Here is a 19,727-nt window from a genome sequence, read left to right on the forward strand (position 1 = left end):
TTACAAATGGCAATATTTCATTCTTTTTTATGGCTGAGTGTGTGTGTGTGTTACATATTCTTTATCCATTCATCTGCTGATGGACACTCAGATTGCTTCCATGTCTTGGGTATTATAAATAATGCTGCTATGAACATTGGAGTGCATGTATCTTTTGAAATTAAATGTTTTTGGTTGCTTCAGATATATACCCATGAGTAGAACTGATGTATCTATCATATGGGAGTTCTATTTTGAGTTTTTTGAGAAACCTCCATGCTGTTTTCCATAGTGGCTGCACCAAGATACATTCCCACTAACAGTGCAAGAGGGTTTCCTTTCCTGCACATCCTCGCCACATTTGTTTTTTGTGATCTTTTTGATGATAGCCATTTTGACAGGTGTGAGGTGGTATCTCATTGTGGTCTTAATTAGCATTTCTCTGATGATTGAACATCTTTTCATGTGCCTGTTGGCCATCTGTGTATCTCTGGAAAAACGTCTATTCAGGTCGTCTGCTCATTTTTGAATAAGATTGAATTTTTTTTAATATTGAGTTGTATGAGCTACTTATATTGGATATTAACCCCTTCTATGTTATATCATTTGCAAATTTTCTCGCATTAAGTGGGTTGCCTTTTCATTTTGTCAGTGGTTTTCTTTGCTGTGCAAAAGCTTTTAAGTTTAATCAGGTCTAATTTATTTTTGCTTTTATTTCTTTTGCTTTAGGAGACAGACACAAAAAAATATTGGTAAGATTTGTATCAGAGAATGTTCTGCCTATGTTTTCTTCTAGAGGTTTTATGGTTTCTGTTTGAACCTGTAGGTCTTTAATACATTTTGAGTTTATTTCTGTAAATGTGAGAAGATGTTCTGATTTTATTCTTTTACATGTAGCTGTCCAGTTTTCCCAACACCACTTACTAAAGAGACTGTCTTTTCTCTACTATATATTATAGTCTCCTTTGTCATAAGAGTAATTGACCATCATAAGTGCCTGGGTTTATTTCTAGGGAGAACCTGTTGATCTGTGTGTCTGTTTTTGTGCCAGTAACATGCTGTTTTGATCTCTGTAGTTTTGTAGTATGATCTGAAGTCTGGGGGTGTGATGCTTCTGGCTTTCTTCTTGGTTCTCAAGATTGCTTTGACTAGTCAGGGTCTTTTCGTTGTTGTTGTTGCTCCATGTAAATTTTAGAATTGTTCTACTTCTGTGAAAAAAATGTCATAAGTGTTTTGATAGGGATTGCTGTAAATCTATAGACTGCTTTGGATAGTATGGCCATTTTAACAATATTAACTCTTCTAATCCATGAACATGGAATATCTTTCCATTTCTTTGTGTCCTCTTCAGTTTCCTTCATAAGTGTCTTACAGTTTTCAGAGTACATACAGATCTTTCACCTCCTTGGTTAAGTTTATTCCCAGGGACTTTATTCTTTTGGATGTGATTTTAAATGGGATTGTTCACTTGCTGTCTCCTTCTGATAGTACATTGTTACTGTATAGAAAAGCAGTAGATGTATGTATACTAATCTTATATTCTGCAGTGTTACTGAATGCATTTATTAGTCTAAGAGTTTGTGTGTGTGTGTGTGTGTGGAGCTTTTAGGGTTCGTTCTCTGTTTGTTATGTTATCCGCCAATACTGACAGTTTTACTTCTTCCTTTCTAATATGGATGACTTTTATTTATTTTTCTTGTCAGATTGCTGTGGCTAAGACTTCCAATATTGTGTTAAATAGATGTGTTGAGTGTCGGCAACCCTATCTTTTTCATGATTTTAGAGAAAAGCTTTCAGCTTTTCAGCCCTGAGTATGATAGCTGTGGGTTTTCAAAAACGGCCTTTATCATGTAGAGATTTGCTCCCTCTGTACCATCTTTGATGAGCTTTTTTTCATCATGAGTAGTCGTTCAATTTTGTCAAATATTTTTTCTACATCTATTGAGGTGATCGTGTGATTTTATGCTTCCTTTTGTTAATGTCATACATCACATTGATTGATGTGTGGATATTGAACCATACTTGCATCCCTTGTATAAATCCCACTTAATCATGGTGTATGATCTTTTTTATATATTGTTGGATTCAGTTTGCTAATTTTTGTTGATTTTAAAAATCCATATATATCATAGTTATTTGCCTGTAATTTTCTTTCTTTTTGTAGTATCTTTGTCTGGTTTTGGTATCAGGGTAATGGTGGTTTAATAAAATGAATTTGGGAATGTTCCCTCCTCTTCAATTTTTTTGAACTAGTTTGAGAAGGATAGGTATGAGCTCTTGTTTGATAGAATTCCTCTGGAAGTTGTCTGTTAGTGGACTTTTATTTATTGGCATTCTTTTGGTTACTAATTCAACTTCAGTACTAGTGATCAGTCTATTCAGATAGTCTTTCTTCCTAATCCAGTCTTGGAAGATTGTATGTTTCTAGAAATTTATCCATTTCTTCTAGGTTATCCAATTTGTTGGCATGTAACTATTCATAGTATTCTGTTATGATTTCTTTGTATTTCTGTGTTATCAGTTGTTATTTCTCACCTTTCATTTCTTATTTTGTTTATTTGGGCCTCTCTCTTTTCTTGGTGAGCCTGGTTACAGGCTTATCAGTTTTCTTTATCTTTTCAACAAACCAGCTCCTGGCTTCACTGATCCTCTCTCTCCTTCCTTCCTTCCTTCCTTCCTTCCTTCCTTCCTTCCTTCCTTTCTTTCTCTCTTTCTTTCTGTTTCTCCCTCCCTCCCTCCCTCCCTCTCTTCCTTCCTTCCATCCTTCCTTCCTTTAGTTTTTGGTCTCTGTTTTATATATTTTCTCTCTGATCTTTATTATTTTTTCCTCCTGCTGACTTTGAGCTTTCACTGATCTTTTTAAAAATTTAAGTGGTAGGTTAGGTTGTTCATTTGAGATTTTTCTTGTTTCTTAAGGTAATTGTATATCGATATAAACTTCCCTCTTAGAACTGCTCTTTCTACATCCCATAAGATTTTCAAAGTTGTGTTTATATAGATTTTTCCTGAGGTATGTTCCGATTTCCTCTTTGATTTCCTCACTGACTCACTTTTTTTTTTAAGTAGCAAATTGTTTTAGTTTCCATGGGTTTATGGTGTTTCCATTTTCCTTTTCACACTAGATTTCTAGTTTCATGCATACCACTGTGTTCAGAAAAAAAATGCTTGATATAAATTTTATCCTTTTAAATTTGCTGAGACTTGTTATGTGGCCTAGTATGTGATTTACTTAGAGAAAGTTCCATGTGCACTTGGAAAGAATGTTACTATGCTGTTTTTGGATAAACTGCCCTGTAGTTATGTATTAAGTCCAACTGATCTGAAGTGTCATTTAGGACCACTGTGTTCTGACTGATTTTTCTCTCTGGAGGATCTGTCCATTGATTTAGGTGAGGTGTGCAGTGCCCTGCTATTGTTGTCAATTTCTCCCTTTATGTCTGTTAATTGCTCTGTATATTTAGATGCTCCTATATTAGGTGCATGTATCTTCCTGAATGTTATATTCTTCTTGTATGGATCCCTTTATCAGTATACAGTGCTCTTCTTTGTTTTAAAATCTGATATGAATATTGCTCCCCAAGCTGTCTTTTCATTTACATTTGCATGAAATATTTTTTCCATCCCTTCATTTTCAGTCTGTGTGTTTAGTTCAGAAGTGAATCTCTCATAAGCAGCATATAGACTGATTCCATTTTTTTTCAGTCAGTCACCCTGTCTTTTAATTGTAGCATTTAGTTTGTTGACACTGAAAGTGGTTATTGATGGGTATGTATTTATTGCCATTTTGTTCCTTGTTTTTTGGTTGTTTTTGTAGTTCTTTTCTTTTTTTCTCTTAGTTTCTTCCCTTGTGGATTGATGAGTTTCTCTAGTTTTTATGATTGAGTTCCCTTCTCTCTAGTTTTTGTGTATCTACTGTAGCTGTGTTTTATTTGTGGTTACCATAGGGTTCATATATGTTGACCTATAACTGTATCTACTTGCTTTAAACTGATAGTCATTTACGTTCAAGCACATTCTAAAAGATCTACATTTTTTACTCCCCTCCCCCCATTTTGTTTTGAGGTCATGTTTTACATCTTCATGTCTGTCCCTTCACAGTTTGCTGTAGTTATAGTTCATTTTGCAATATTTGTGTCTTTGTTTTTGTACTAGCTTATTTAAATGACTGACCTTCAGCTTTTACTGTATATTTGCCTTTACCAGTGGGATTCTTTTTTCTTTTAGATTCTCATTTCTTGTAGTTTTTACTTTTCCAATTAGAGAGGACCCTTTGTCATTTCCTTCAGTGTCCATCTAGTATTGGTGAACTCTTAGTTTTTGCTTGTGTAAGAAGTTCTTCATCTTTCTTTTGATTCCAAATGACGGTCTTGCTGTGTAGTGTTCTTAGTTGTAGGTTTTTCTCTTTTACCACTTTACATAAATCACACCACTCTCTTCTAGCCTGTGAAGTTTCTGCAGAAAAAGCAGCTGATACAGTCATGCGGGTATTCCTTGTATGTGACTCTGTCTTTCTCTCTTTGCTTTGAGAGTTCTCTCTTTATCTTTAACCTTTGCTGTTTTAGTTATGATTTGTCTTGGGATAGGTCTTACTTTGTTTGTCTTGTTCGGGACCCTCTGAGCTTCCTGTCCTGGATATCTGTTTCCTTCTTCAGCTTTGGAACGTTTCCAGCCGCAATTTTATCAAATATATTTTCAACTGTTTTCTCTCTGTCTTCTCCTTCGGGGGCCCCCATAATGTAAATGTTGGTACACTTATTGTCCATGAGGTTCCTTAAGCTGTTCTCAATTTTTAGAATTTATTTTTCTTTTGTATGTTCTGATTGGGTGATTTCCATTATTCTGTCTTCCAGATCACTTATGAGTTCTTCTGTACCACCTAGTCTTCTGTGAATTCCTTTTAGTGACTTGCTCATTTCAGTTATTATATTCTTCACATCTGACTGATTCTTCTTCTGTTTTTTAGTTCCTTGTTAAAATTCTCACTGTGTTCATCTATTCTTTTCCCAAGTTCAGTTAGCATTCTTATTACTAATGCTTTGAACTCTTTATCTGGTAATTATCTCTGTTTCATTTGTTGTTTTTTTCAGGTTTTTTTTCTGTTTGTACTTTTCATTTGTAACAAATTCCTCTGGCTTCTCATTTTGTTTAACTTTCTCTATGAAATCAGTGAAATGGTCAGTTGTCCTGGTCTTGAAGGAGTGTCCTTGTGTGGGAGTGTCCCTGTGCCATTTGTATGTGTGTGTCCTGTGGCCTTGGTGGGGGAGCTGGATCTGATGTGCGCATGGGTCACGTCTTCCCCCAGGGTGTGCTGGCACCTTGGTAGGAGGTCGGGCTGCAGATGCAGGGTCCAGAGCCAGACCCAGGTGTGAGCTGAGTTTCTCCTTTGCTCAGTGGCTGTCAACTGTCTTGGGGCAGCGGAGCGGGTCTCAAGTTGCCAGAGCGGAAGCCCTGAGTGTTGGCTCTGAGCTGGTTCTGTTCCCCGTAGGTGTGTGTTCTGCTTCTTTGCAATTGCAGAGTGGAGCAGCACCGGAGCAGGAGGGCCTGGAGCGCGCACCAGGCGTGGGCCGGCGTGCACACCAGGGGGCCCAGCACCGGTCAGAGCTGGGCCTCTGGGAATGCTGGTGATGACCACCTGGCCCCCTTCACACGCCGTGCTGGGTCGCAGCTGCTTGGTCCCCTCCAGCTGCGCTCCTGCCTCAGCAGTTTTCAGGCGTGATTCTAGCACATTCCTCTTTATACCTTCACTGACTTCTCGTAAGACACAAGACTGGTCTAACAGCACGTGCTTGAACCTTCAACGCAGAAACACATCATAAAAATATTGTCCATCTCTCCCTTTTTTTCTGACCCTGTACTGCTCTTCCTTGTTTACTTCAAAGAGTTCAGGATCCACAAAGTCTTGACAGTGCTCTTCCGTACCCATTGTCCAGGTGGAAAAACAAAAGCCTCCAGCAGGTGGCCAGAAACCCATAACCCTGGCCCTGTTTGAAACATTCAGTACTTGATTCCATTTTCTTTTCTTTTTTTGGCCTCTTCCTTACCTGGAAGAGTGAGCTGATCTATGAGAAACCTCTGTAACGACCTAGGAGAAAGCTCTGTGAGAGCTTTCCATGCCCCAGAGTGACTGAGAACTTCAATAAAGACTTTCTTAAAATTAAGGAAGATTACAAAAATACATTTTGTAATCTTCCCTCCAGCTTATTAGCACTGGGGGCTCAGCCACCCCTCAGCAGGCCAGCACCAATCCCAGGACCCCTAAGTTAAGCAGTCAGCTGTGCAAGGACCCAGTCCTACCCACTGGGGGGCTGGCACCAGCCCCAGGCCCCTCCCAAGGTCCTCCACTCAGCTGCTTCAGGACCTGAATCCATCTATCTACCAGTGGGGCTCCCAGACCCAGCCCTGCCCACCAGCAAAGTGACAGCAGCCCTGGGGCCCCAGGCCCCCCCGTCATCCCCTCCAGGACCCAGCCCCACCTACGAGCAGCCAGCAGCCTCCACACGAGCCAGGGCCCGGCAGCCACCAGGCCGGGGGCCAGCACCGACTACAAGCACGCCCACAGCAGTCAGCCCGGACGCAAAGAAGGGCTAAGTCAGCCCACATCGGGGGGGGCGCCCCAATCATTCAGCTCTGGTGGGCAGAGGACAGCGGTGCTGGGCCCCACGGGACATCTCCCACATAAGGCCGCTGGTACCAGGCTGGGAAATGTAACTGCAATACCTCACACACACAAGTACACACAGGGAGCTGGGCAAAATGAGTGCTCATATCAGACCGATTTAGAACAAAGCCTGTATGCATACGAGATGACAGACGGGCACCAAGCTTACTGTGGTCATCATTTCGAGACGCATGTAAACCAAGTCATGATGCTGCACACCCTACAGTTACATAGAGCCGCGTGCCAACTGTGCACCAATAAAACCAGAAGGAAAAAGGGACCGAACACAGGCACATGCGCAGCATCGCGCGGCTGGCGGGTATCAGGAGAGGCACAAAGGTTGGGGAGCGCCCTGTGGCTCTGGGCCTCTCAAACCTGAATCAGAGGATAAAGGTGTGCACGGCCGGTCCACACAGGTGTGTGGTGTCCTGTGCCTGGCAGTGCGAACAAGACGTAAGGCCCTGCCCTGAGAATTCCCATCCCCACATGCTCCCCACCGGACTCTGCTAAGCAGCTTCTTAGATTGCTTGATTCCTTCCCCATTCATCCTCGCCGCCCAGGTCTTGACTGGAAGCCTGCTCTGAGTCACGCATCTGTGCCAGGCTGGGGGACGAGAGATCATACATCTGGGCCCTGGGGGACTTCAGAGTCTCCTGGGGGAGACGGTGGTAAACAAGTGGTTATCACTCATGAGGGGGTGTCCCAGCCACCACGGCTGTGGGGGTGTCATTAACATGCGGGGCTCATCCTGACCCTGGGACACACAAGCCCTGGTCATACCCGAGGTGCAGCGGCCAGAAGGACCTGACATGATGTATGCCCCAGGGGGACGGAGTGCCACTCTCCCTCCCACATCTGGGTCCTCCCACTGCACTGGGTCCGGTCCAGTGTCCCCCTGAAACCCCCCATGCCCACACAGCGAGCCTTGCTGCCCGGGAGCTGAGAGGAGCAGCGCCCAGTCACAGGATCCAGCCTGGCTCTTCCAGAACAAGGGAACAGCGCGGCTTCTCAGAGCAGGGCACTCAGGAAGGAGCGCTCACACCCCAGGACCAGCCCTGGATTCCAGGCCCACTTCCACTTACTCTCCATGGGCGGGTCTCGTGGTCCCGCTTTCAAGTGGAATAGGAACCCCTCCCTCACCGGGCAGTTCTGGGACCTGCGAGACAGTGACGGACGGAACCTAAGCAGGAGAGCAGCTGTCCAGGGACGGAGAGGTCCCCAGAGAGGGAGGTGAGGGTGGGGGGAGCTGCGTCCTCCCTGGTCAAGTCAGGGTCACGTGAAAAGTGAGCATCTCTTAGAAACGGCTAGAGCTTGCAAAACGGGGGACGAGCCCGAGGTCGGTTTGCTAGGGTTCCCGTAACGGAGTGCCCCAAACCAGGCGGCTCAGGCAACAGCCATGTCTCATCTCACCGTCTGGAGGCTGGAAGCCCAACGCCAAGGTGTCAGCAGGGGTGGTTCCATCTGAGCACCCAGAGGGAGGATCTGGTCCTGGCCTCTCTCCCACCCAGCTGCTGGTGGGTTTGCTGGCATCTTTGGCATTTCCTGGCCTGTAGATCTCTGCCTTCATCTTCACATGGTGTCCCCCTTGTGTGCGTGTCTGCCTCCAAACTTCCCCTCTTTACAGAGACACCAGTCATACGGGAGTAGGGATCACCCTTCTCCAGTAAGACACCACCTTAATTAGATACACTGCAGTGACTCTGTTTCCAAATAAGGTCACACCCTAACACACTGGGGAAGGACTTCAATGGTGGACTGGAGTCGACAGGGCGGGGCGGCCCTCCCTTTCAGAAAACGCTTTTTATATGCAACATAAATTTCCAAGGTCCAAACTGTAGCCCACGCTGTGAAGAGTGAGGGAAATCAACTGTGAGATATCCAACAGAAATGGAAAAGTTCAAGATGAAAAGAAAAGCTATTCACACACCTGAAGGAGCTGGTGCGCAAGAGTCTTATGTATTCGTCCGCTGGGGCCTCTCGACTTAATCCCAAGGGACCAGAAAGAGGTGAGGGTTTTGGCCTCAAGGGCTCACAGTCAAATGGGTGCCTGCTCCAGACTGAGGTTCACTGGAGCTCTGGTTTTAAAAGCCTTTATTAGCTTTCAAAGCTTTTCAATATCATCTTCTCTTTTTGAAGATATTTCTTAATTCCAGAAATCATTTCCACTCATCCTGCGTGGCTCTCTCAATATATTCTACTGATTTAGTTAATAACATGTATATTGTAGACACCATCATTATTATTTCTATTTGGAAAGGGCTTTCTGTCTAGTGATAAATCAAATCTCAAGCACACAAGCTTTACATATAAAAATGTTATTTTCCATTTCTTAAAAGGACGTTAAAGCTACATACAAAACCATCTTCTTAAACAACTGCTAACACACAGACCACAGCTCTGTTCCCTCGCGCTGATACAGCTAGAAGAAATACATGACTAACTCCCTTTAGTTTCCCTCAAAGAGACATTATTTGTAGGGGAAACCTGCACACGCTGGAGTTTAGAAAACCTCTCTCTTCCTCACTAACCTGAAGCCATCTGGGAAGGTTACTGAAGCAAGAAGGAGATCCCACAGCAAAGCGTCACAGGACTTAACGCTTGGCTCCAAACTACTTCCTTGCCGACTATTAGAAATTCAACCTTATTCTAACTAAACCTAAAATGTCGGTTGAAAATGCATGGCTGTGACGGGACAGCTTCTCCTAGGCCAGAACTCTCAGTAAGAACAATAGAAAAGCCAGACGTTATTTGATGAGGCCAGACACCAAGGAGGCAGGCTCATGCGGGCAGCGCGCTCTCCGCAGAGCTCACCTCCCGCCGGCCTCTGATGCTGGGTGGGGAGTGGCTGCTGAGGGTGAGGACCCAGCAGAGCGCGAGGAGGAACAGGAGGAGGGCCACGGCTTTAGAGAGAAGAGATGATGGGGGAAATGAGCCAAACAACATGGGCTTTCCCTCAGTACATTCATACACTAAGTTGCACAGGGTCAAGAGGTTAAAAAGCAATTGGAGAAGAATGGCTCAAAAAGAAGAACAGAATTTGCAGCCATTTCACATCACCAGAGGCATAAACACTAGCGTTCGGGACCATTTGGCCGGGGCCCTGGGAAGCATCCTGAGCCCTCTGTCGGGCCCCCTGGGGAGCTGTCCTCAGGGCCGGAGGGGACCAGAGCTCACCTGAGCCTCAGCAAGATGGTAGAACAGCCCCTATGCCAGCTCCGACCTCCAGACATGAGAGGGATGGTGCCGGAAGTCTCTGCCACTTTTGTACACAATCAAAATTACCAGGCAGACAAAAAACGCCGCCAAGCAACAAAAGAGATGACAGAAACGGTACCACGGATAACCAGATACTACAGCTGTTAGCCATGAATTTAACGACTAATGCGTTCAGGAAAACAGAGTGCAAGTTGTGGAATTTCACCAGAAAATCGATGTCTATTAGTAACAAGCAAAATTAAAATTTTAGAAATGAAAGTAACTCGGAATGATACATGCACCCCAATGTCCACAGCAGCACTGTTTACATTTACAACAGCCAAGACATGGCAACAGCCTCAATGTCCACTGACAGATGACTGGATGAAGAAGCCGTGGTGTATTTATACAATGGAACACTACTCAGCCGTTAACACAGAATGAAATGCTGCTGTTTGCAGCAACATGGATGGACTTGAAGATTGTCATTCTAAATGAAGTCAGAAAGACAAAGAAAAATACCGTATGGTATCACTTATGTGTGGAATTTTCAAAAAAGACAAATGAACTTATTTACAACACAGAAACAGACTCAAATACATAGAAAACAAACGTATGGTTACCAGGGAGAATGGGGGTGGGAAGGGGCAAACTGGGAGCTGGAGATTTGCAGGTACTAACTACTATATATAAAATAGATGAACAACAAGTTTCTACTGTACAGCACAGGGAACTATACTCAGTATCTCATAGTAACTTACAATGAAGAAGAATATGAAAATGAATATATGTACGTATGTGTATGACAGAAACATTATGCTGTACACCAGAAACTGACACAACATTGTAAACTGACTAGACTTCAACTAAAAAGAAAAAAGATGCAAAAAAAATCACAGTAACTGAAATTAAGAACTCAACAGACGGCTCTCACAGGTAACAGACACATGAGGAGTGTCTTGAGATGCTGAGATGCAGGCTGGAAGGTCTGCACTGAGTGAGCCTGGGGGGCAAAGGGATGGGAAGAAATCCTAAGGGACAAACAGGACTTGGGAGCAATGCATAACATTCACAGGACTGGAGTCCTAGAACATGAAAAGACAGAACAGTGCAGAAGCAATATTTTAAGAAATAATGGCCAAAATTTTCCCAACCTGATGAAGGATATCAAACTACAGACTCAAAAACTGAGATGGATCTTAAGCAGCACAAATGCAAAGACCAGAACAAGGGTGGCACTGTGGTGCGGCAGCCTCCCCTTCTTATGGACTTTTCTGAGCTGAGGATCCTTCAGAAAAGTTTCACAAAGCAATGGACATCCTCCAGGGACAACAGACCCTTCTGGAATGGAATTTACTTTCTTCTCTCCTGGCCTTCTGTGATTCCACATAGTCACTGAGCTCACCTCTCAAAACTGCAGCCCAAAGTGCCAGGAGCAGAGATGAAGTTCACAGATGTCACAGCAAGCTGCATACGCTCCCCCACCCCGCCCCTGGCTGCACGCCCTCCTGCAAGTTCTATCCTTTTAGGCCATGGGTCATATAACGGAGCATATTCCAGTGATTTTTAACCTGTCTCTCTGATCTCCACAGCCTCCTCCTAAATTGCCGGGTAACACACAGTCACAACCAGCTGTTACAGTCACATCATATCCACTCAACCACTAGGTCCTGGATACCCTCAGATGGTAGCTTATACCAGCTCGTTGAAAAACAGAGGGAAATCAGCCAGTCTTAGAAGGCTGCATGCTCTATGATTCCACCTATACAACTTTCTGGAAAAAGCAAAACTATGGCGACAGTAAAAAGATCAGTGGCTGCCAGGGGTTAGTGAGGAACTAGGCATGAACAGGTGGAGCACAGAGGATTTTTAGGGCAGTGAAAACACCTTGGATGGTACAACAATGGTGAACACATTATATGTGTCATCACACACTTGTGAAACCCCGCAGAACATGCAGCACCAAAAATGAATCCCAACGCAGACTGTGGATTCCAGTTAATAACAATGTGTCAATATCCACTCATCAATGGTAACAAATGTACCACACTGACGCAAGATGTTAAGAGCAGGAGGAGTGTGTGTGTGTGTGTGTGTGTACACGCAAGCGTGCATGCACACACAGAAATATATGGGAACTTTATGTGATTTCTACCCAATCTCTCTGCAAATTTAAAATTATGCTACATGAAATAAGTCAGACATAGTAAGATAAGAATTGTATGATCTTACTTATATGTGGAATTTAAAAAACCTGAAATCATTGAAACAGAGAGTAGATTGGTGGTTTCCAGGGATGGGATAGGAGGTGGTTTACTTACAGGTAAATGTTGGTCGAAGGGAACAACTTTCCAGGTGCTGAGATGAGTAAGTTGCAGGGATGTTCGTACGGCATGATGACCACCGTTAACAGCACGGTATTATACACTTGATACTTGCTAAGAGTAGATCTTAAAAGATCTCATCACAAAAACAGAACTAACTCGGGTGACGGAAGCGTTAACAAACCTTGCTGCAGTCATCATTTCGCAATGTGTATGCACAGCCAACCACCAGGTACTGCGTCTTCAACTATATAATGTTACATGTCAATTATATCTCAACAAAGCTGGGGAAAAAGTTTGAACTGCTTAAAAAAAATCAGCTCTATTAATTTATTTTTTTTAATAAAAGGAAAGTGGTCCTAGTGGGAGACTCACCCTTGAGCCTGTTTCATCTCAAGTCCCAAGCTAGAGCTTTAGCTCTGCAGGGGCTGGGCTGTGGTTCACACCAACCGCAGAGACACAGTGGGGTCAGAACCGGGGCTCTGGGTTCTCTGTCCCCGTGGGCTCCAGCTCGCTCACCAACACACAAGTGGGAAAGACCTATCTTCTCTCCCTCAGTCTCATGAAGATCCAACAACACAGGCTGATGGCCAAGAATAGGTATCAAGCACTGGTTTTCTTTGTTCCTTTCCTGAAAGGTTTCTTACAGTGAAAATTCTCAAAAATAAACTCTCAAGCCTCTTCATATGCAGCCCCTATGGGCCTGAAACAAACCATGCACCATCTCTGTGAGGAACTGTGCACATTTCGATATGTCATTACGACCAAGACAGAGGATGGATTGAAGCTTTGTAAAGAAAGATTCTCCTCACCCCAGCTGAACCACTTCTAATCTCTGTAACCAGAAAAAGCAAAAACTCCAGGAGAGACAAGATAATGAAAATCAACCTGTTAAACAAGAGACTGAAATGCAACTTCATTTTTCTTTAGTGGAGAGGATGTCTGAAACTGAATCTTCAGTACTAGTAACACCAATAAAAGGAGCAGACAAGTAGGAAAGAGGAGAAGGGGAGGAACAAACAGCTGTTTCCTCTCTTTACTTGATGGTTAAGTGACTACTTGGGGGGGCATAATTTTACAAGACTTTATTTAGCTTATGGTCAAAACCTCAATAAAAATGTATATCCTTCAATCCTGTACACATCTCTAAATTGCGCCTTTTTCGCAGAATGTATTTTAAATTTGCTTTAGTCTCTCTCACCTTTTTTAAAATTATTATTGATGACTCAGTCCCCAAAACCCACTTAAACAGTCAGTTCTCTACTTTTAAATTGCTCTTATTTTTCACGAGGTCCACTTTAAAGCATTTCACATTCTTTTGAAACTGTGTCATTAGGTTTCATAGACAGAGTGGGTACATGTGACGTACTCAGCAACGTGAGAAGCCTTGTATCATTCCAACTTCTAAACAAAGTGCCAAGAAGACAAACGCTAGAAATACTCACCCTTGAGGAAGCAGATGTGCAGAGAGAATTTTCAGGGCAGCGACACTACTCTGTGTAACGGTGAAAACGTGTCATTACGTGCTTGTCCGGACCCACAGATGTTAACACCAAAGGTGAATTCTAGTGTCAACTACAGGCTTTGGGTGATGATGACATGTCAGCGTGTGTCCACTACTCGTACAAATGTACCATCTGGTGGGGGATGTTGATAGTGGAGGAGGCTATGCGTGTGGGGGGAGGGGCAGGGAGGATATGGGACCTTCTCTGGACCTTCCTCTCAATTTGGCTGTGAACCTAAAACAGCTCCAGAAAAATAAATCTTTTCAAAAATAAAAGTTTAAACTTAAAAACAAAAAAAAGCAACGCAGAAGCCCCTACCTTCTGAGGCCTCTGAAACCTCCCTCGGGGGTCCTGCATGTTCCCTCCTCTGGTCGCTCAGCCCTGCACCTGTCTTTGCTCTGGTTCCCTGGGTTCCCTGATGGTTTGTTTATAAATCTGGATTTGAACTAATCTCTCATGAAGCTGGATGTGCACACACCTCACATGGAAGTGTCCGCACACTTCCCCAGGGCGGGGTCTGTCTGGGGCCTGAGGGTGACGTGACTACAGTCAGAGCCTCAGCCCCCGCACAACCCAGCTCCGCCCACCACCACGTGGCATTCAAGCAGCACGTCAGCCCCTCAGACCCCAACCGCGTGCCACACCTGCCGTCCACCCTTTCACGGGGACCTTCCCACGCTGTCCCACCTGGCAGGCTCCTGCCTAGCAGCCAGGCGTCAGGCTGAGAAGACCTCATTGGAGCAATCTACTCCAACTGCAGGCTTTCCGGGGGCGGGGTGCCCGTCATTAACAAAGTCCTTATCGCCCTGTGTCACTTACTCTCAGCCTCTCCTGTGGTGTAGGATTTTCGTACAGAGATGTCTGTCCATTCCGACAGCAAAGCCTAACCCTGGGCACAAAGTGGATCTCAACGTTACAGGAGTTCATGAAAAACCCCCAGACCCCCAGGTGCAAGCCGCTGTCCCTAAAATGACATTGTGACTATGTGTCCATGGGGGCACTTCTGTTGTAGGGTCAGCGTCTGAATGAAGTGTTGTGTAACTAACATAACAGAACGCCAGAATAAGAAGCAAACTAAGAAGTGATGACTCTATGTGGTCAACCGAAGACTTATTTACCAGGGGAGGGGACTGTCACACTTGCAGTTTACGTTCACAATCTGCAGCCCACAGGTTGTATGTGGTAAACCCTCTTTTATTCACGTCACCTCCTTGCTGGTGCCCCATTTCCAGTTTACGGGTGACATGAGGGATTTTTAAGTCAGTCACCCCCACTGAGTATCACTTCACCCCCACATGGAACCTTTATATATTCATCAGAGAGAAGATGAACATTTGCATTATCTGGCAATGAAAAGAAATGATTTTGCGATTCATTTTGGAAGGGTTACGTCCAACTACAGAATCATACAATGAAAGGATGGCATTTTCAGTTGGCACCGTACAACGAACGCCCCGTCAGCCTCACGCATCCCCGAATCGAGGAGCCACTGTGCAGCGGGGAAGCACAAAGGAGGCCCCCTGCGTCCAGGAGCTCCTGCCATCGCCGGGTGGGTGAGGCAAGTGCCTGCTCCTGGAATCCCGCACGATCTGCCTGCAGTGACAGATGCCAGCACAGCCCCTTCCTAAGAGCCAACCCCTGGTACAGGGAAGGCAATCTCTAGCCTGCGAACAGTTACTTCTGGGGCTCACTTTGCTTTTGTCTGTGAAAACACCTGACTCGGGGAAACCACATACTTGGTCCCATACTTTCTCCTGGTAAAAAAAAAAAGAAAGGCAGCATGTTTACCCTCAGAGTTCAAACTGCAGACAGAGGTATGAGCCGGGTAATCTCAGATCCTTTCCTGAGAAACACTAATGAAAGGCAGGTCCTCTGGATCATGAAGAATGAACAAAAGTACAAACATTGTTTCTATTCATCCTCAGTATCAGTGAGGTCAGACTCAGCCAGCGACAGCACAAGCGCAAATCACATCACCTGGAGATCCACGTGCGGACAAGGCGGGGGGTGAGACACTATCCATCCTCAGAGCAGTGACCCACTGCTAGCGTCACGAACGCCACTCCTCGAGTTTTACCATTTCCAACACCGAAGCTACCAACAATTGCCACAGGTTTAAGAAGCCAATTGTGAGTTTAAAACCACACGATCAATCTTGGACGGAAACCCATGAGTTTAAAACCACATGATCAATCTCGGACGGAAACTCACGGTGAGGACGCGAGCAAGAACAGACAGAAAGACCGTCAGGTCAGAAAAGAAACCAGCGTCTTACCATGTTTATTGAGGACACGGGACCGATGCTGTTAACATAGATGTCCACATCGATGACGGTGGGCTTCACTGTGGAGAAAAACACGTGTGTGTTAGTACTCTGTGCCAAGGACCAAGGCAAGCGCTGCCCAGCCTCCTTTCATCCCACATGCACAGCCAGGGGCAGGTTGGAAAGAGATGGGACTTGCCTTGTAGTCACAATTCTAAAGGATGGAAGATTCTTACCCATATTTAATAAATTCTAGAAAAACAGAACATCTATACACTTCAAGCTGCCAGTGAGACGTGACTATAAAGATACTCTGTAACATTTGTTTACCTGATCATACAACAAAGAAAAAATAAAAAGATGAACTAGAAGATATTGCAAAACAGATTTGATGTCAAATTCATGCTCTGAAGCCAAACCCAAGTGAAGAGTGATACCAGGTATAGTTCAGGTTACTCATCCATCACCTGGTTGCAACTCAAAGCAAAGACCCAGAGAGCACATACACCGAAGGAAGACAAGAAATACTGATTATTGTTAAGAGTGTAACCTAAAGACACATACCCCCATATCACAGACTTCAGATCCGGACACACAAAAAAAGAATAACACTTTAGCAGGTTGAGGAATTACTGTTTCAACTTTGAGGGCATAAAATTCAAATAATGAGAAACCATAACATCTAACATTGTGCCTTTAGGGGTAAAATTGGCTCATTTAACCTTAAAGAAAATCGGTTTCCTGTTCCTTGGCAGAAACGGAACTGGGGAGACCGGTAACGAGCCTGCGGAGACAGCCAACCTCTGAGCCGGGGGTCCAGGCCACCCGACAAGGAGGAGCTCCCTTCCAAATGGGAACAAGACTCCCGAACCTCTGCATGTGAACGCAGCATGTTTCCATGGAAACGGGAGTGTTTACATCTGCAATTACTTCAAGGAGCTTCTTCAGCTTCACTGAATAGCTGATCATTCATAAGTGGACTTCTGCGCTCCGCTTTCGGAAGGATGAGTAGCACTTCTATGCTCACAGTCTGTTGTTAAATTATGTATCCAGCAGTCTGCAGCCTAAGCCATGTTCTCCAGACTTCCACGAAAATGGAAATAATGATTATAAATGGGAGCCAACTACTCCAACATCTGCTGGTACAACCAAGTCACGTTAGCTTCAAAAGGCTGTTAGCATTTTGGAAAACACCCCAATACAAGTCTACAAACCACGTATATAGTGTTTAAATTTCGTAAGAGGGCTATTCATTTCAGACTGAGCTTTGCCAACTCAGGTGAACAGTAAAGTAGCATCTTTCTTCAGCTTAACTGGATTCAGCAAGTGCTCTGTCTCCGAAGGCTGCATCACCTTTCGTGATGCTGGACGAAGGCTGTGTGAAGTCGGTCAGCTGAGGACCTGCGTTTTGCAAGAGCCTTTTCTGGTTTTTTTCACGGTACTTATTAGATTGTAGGCTTCCACAGCTTTTAATCTCATTAAATAAAAAAGACCTACAGATGTAAAGCCTTAACAACTTGACGTGGGAAGGGCCAAGTGAGTATTGAGTGCAATTGGATAAATAAAGGTTTTACGAGATAAGAGTTTGGAAAACACACACACACACACACACACAATCTGGGGAAAATAAACTGTTTTAAGCAAATGCTCATTTAAGCAGCATCACGCTAAGGTAAAAGGAGCATTTAGGAGAGTGGATCTGACAGTGGCACCCAGGAAAGAGACCGGCCACAGGAGACTCAAGGTTTATAATCCAAAGCCTCGCGATTAAGCCCTGACAAACGATCTTCAGCAAAGATGCCAAGACCATTCAGTGGGGCAAAGTCTTTTCAACAAATGGTGTTGGGTAAACTGGATATCTGCGAGCAAAATAAGTGAAGCTGACCCCTTACCTTACACAATATACAACATTTAACTCAAAATGGATCTGAGACATAAAGGTGAGATTTGAAACTACAAAACTCTTAGAGGAATACGCTAAGAGAAAAATTTTATGACATTGGATTTGGCAATGATTTCTTGCATATGACACCAAAACCACAGGCAACCAAAGAAAAACAAATAAATACATTGGACTACATCAAAATTAAAAACTTCTGTGCATCAAAAGACACAACCAACGCAGTGGAAAGGCACCCCTCAGAATGGGAGAAGGCATCTGTAAATCACGTATGTGGTAAGTGGTATCTGGATATACCCAGCAAATAAAAGGGGCTCCCACAACTCAGCAACAATGAAGGAGAGCAACCTGACTTTAAAATGGGTGAAGGACTTAGACATTTCACCAAAGAGACATCCAACTGGCCGATAAGCACATGAGAAGATAATTAACATTATTAGTCACTAGGCAAATGCAAATCAGAACATAATGAAATGCCACTTTGTATCCATAATGATGGCTACCGTCAGAAAAAAAAAATTCCCAGAAAATAACAAGTGTCGGCAAAGATACAGGAAACTGAAACCCTGGTGCACTGCTGGTGGGAGGGTCAAACGATGCGGGCACTATGAAAGCAGTATGGAAGTTCCTCAAAAACTTAAGCACAGAATGACCACATGACCGCGTGATTCCATTTCTGGGCATGTACCCAAAAGAATTAAAAGCAGGGACTCAAACATGTATTTGTCCATCCACATTCACAGCAGCACTATTCACAACAGCCAGAAAGTGGAAGCAGCCCACAGAGGGATAAATGGTAAACCCGTGCAGTTCATACACAGGGACTCTTACTCTGCCTTTAGAAGCAAGGGGATTCTGACTGTTTCACGTTTGTTTATGTGATGGTCAGGTGCAGCTGCAAGAGGAGAGGCTCAGGAAAACAAAGTCTTTTTACTCCCAGGTCCTAGAGACAGGAGGTACGGCATGCTTTGCAGGACTGCACGGGAAGGACACCAGGATGGCCAGGAGGCAGAAGACAGGGCCAGAGAGGAGGCGCCCAGGCCGTGATCTGAATCGGGGTTTCTGAGGGAGGGGCAGGGCAGGCAGGGTAAACAGGCAGGGCTGGCTGTTTTGGCTCGTCTGAATCATTCCCGTGGGCTTTGGGACACAGGGGTGGTCTCCACTGGCCGGGCACCTGGCCCTGGGGTGATTAAGACAGAGGGGTACTGGCTCCTGGGGTGCATGGGCCATACAGAGGAGGAGTGGCCCTGGACTGGTTACTTCCCCCCAGGTTGGGCCCCCGGCCACCTCTATGCATTGTTTACCCCTGGGGGGAGCAGTCTCTCCCCAGCCAGGAAAGGTTTTTAAATGTCAAAACATAATATACAGAAAATTTTAAATATAAATATAAATATATATACAGTAAGATGGTCATACGATAAACTGACACATGGATGAACCCTGAGGACGTTAGGCTGAGTGAAATCAGCCCATCACAGAAAGACACACACTGTATGACTCCACGTGTGTGAGGGACCTACAGGAGTCAAGCTCACAGAGACAGAAAGCAGGATGGTGGCTGTCACTGGGTGGGAGGCAGGAATGGGGACTTAGTGTTTAAAGGATACAGGGTTTCTGTTTTGCAAGATGAAGAGCGCTCCGGAGATTGATGGGGGTAACGGCGCACCACAGTGTGAACGCCCTTAATGCCACTGAAATGCACGCTTCAAAGTGCCAAGACGGCGAGTTTTATGTTATGTGTATTTAACCAGAATTTTTTTTTAATTAAACTCTGGACAGTCGGGAGAAGGATGAAGAATTACTAAGAGGTTAAAAAAAAAAAAAGAAAAAACTCAGGAACAGGGAGAGAGGGATGGCAGTTTTCTGAGTAAGAGGGGAAATTCTGTTGAAAAAGAGCATAGAA

General features: G+C 44.4%; 1 protein-coding gene across 4 annotated transcripts in view; it reads right to left on the bottom strand.

Moving 5' to 3' along the window:
- Positions 1–19,727, bottom strand: part of LOC140689811 (gamma-aminobutyric acid receptor subunit gamma-3-like) — a 149,563-nt gene that overhangs the window by 84,115 nt on the left and 45,721 nt on the right. For all 4 annotated transcript variants that reach the window (XM_072951173.1, XM_072951172.1, XM_072951174.1 and 1 more), the window contains exon 3: positions 15,937–16,004. In XM_072951173.1, the coding sequence (XP_072807274.1) occupies positions 15,937–16,004 (68 nt within the window). The remainder of the gene's footprint in view (positions 1–15,936; positions 16,005–19,727) is intronic.

This window comes from Vicugna pacos, chromosome 27 (genome assembly GCF_048564905.1).
Source record: "Vicugna pacos chromosome 27, VicPac4, whole genome shotgun sequence".
NCBI classification, from domain to species: Eukaryota; Metazoa; Chordata; class Mammalia; order Artiodactyla; family Camelidae; genus Vicugna; species Vicugna pacos.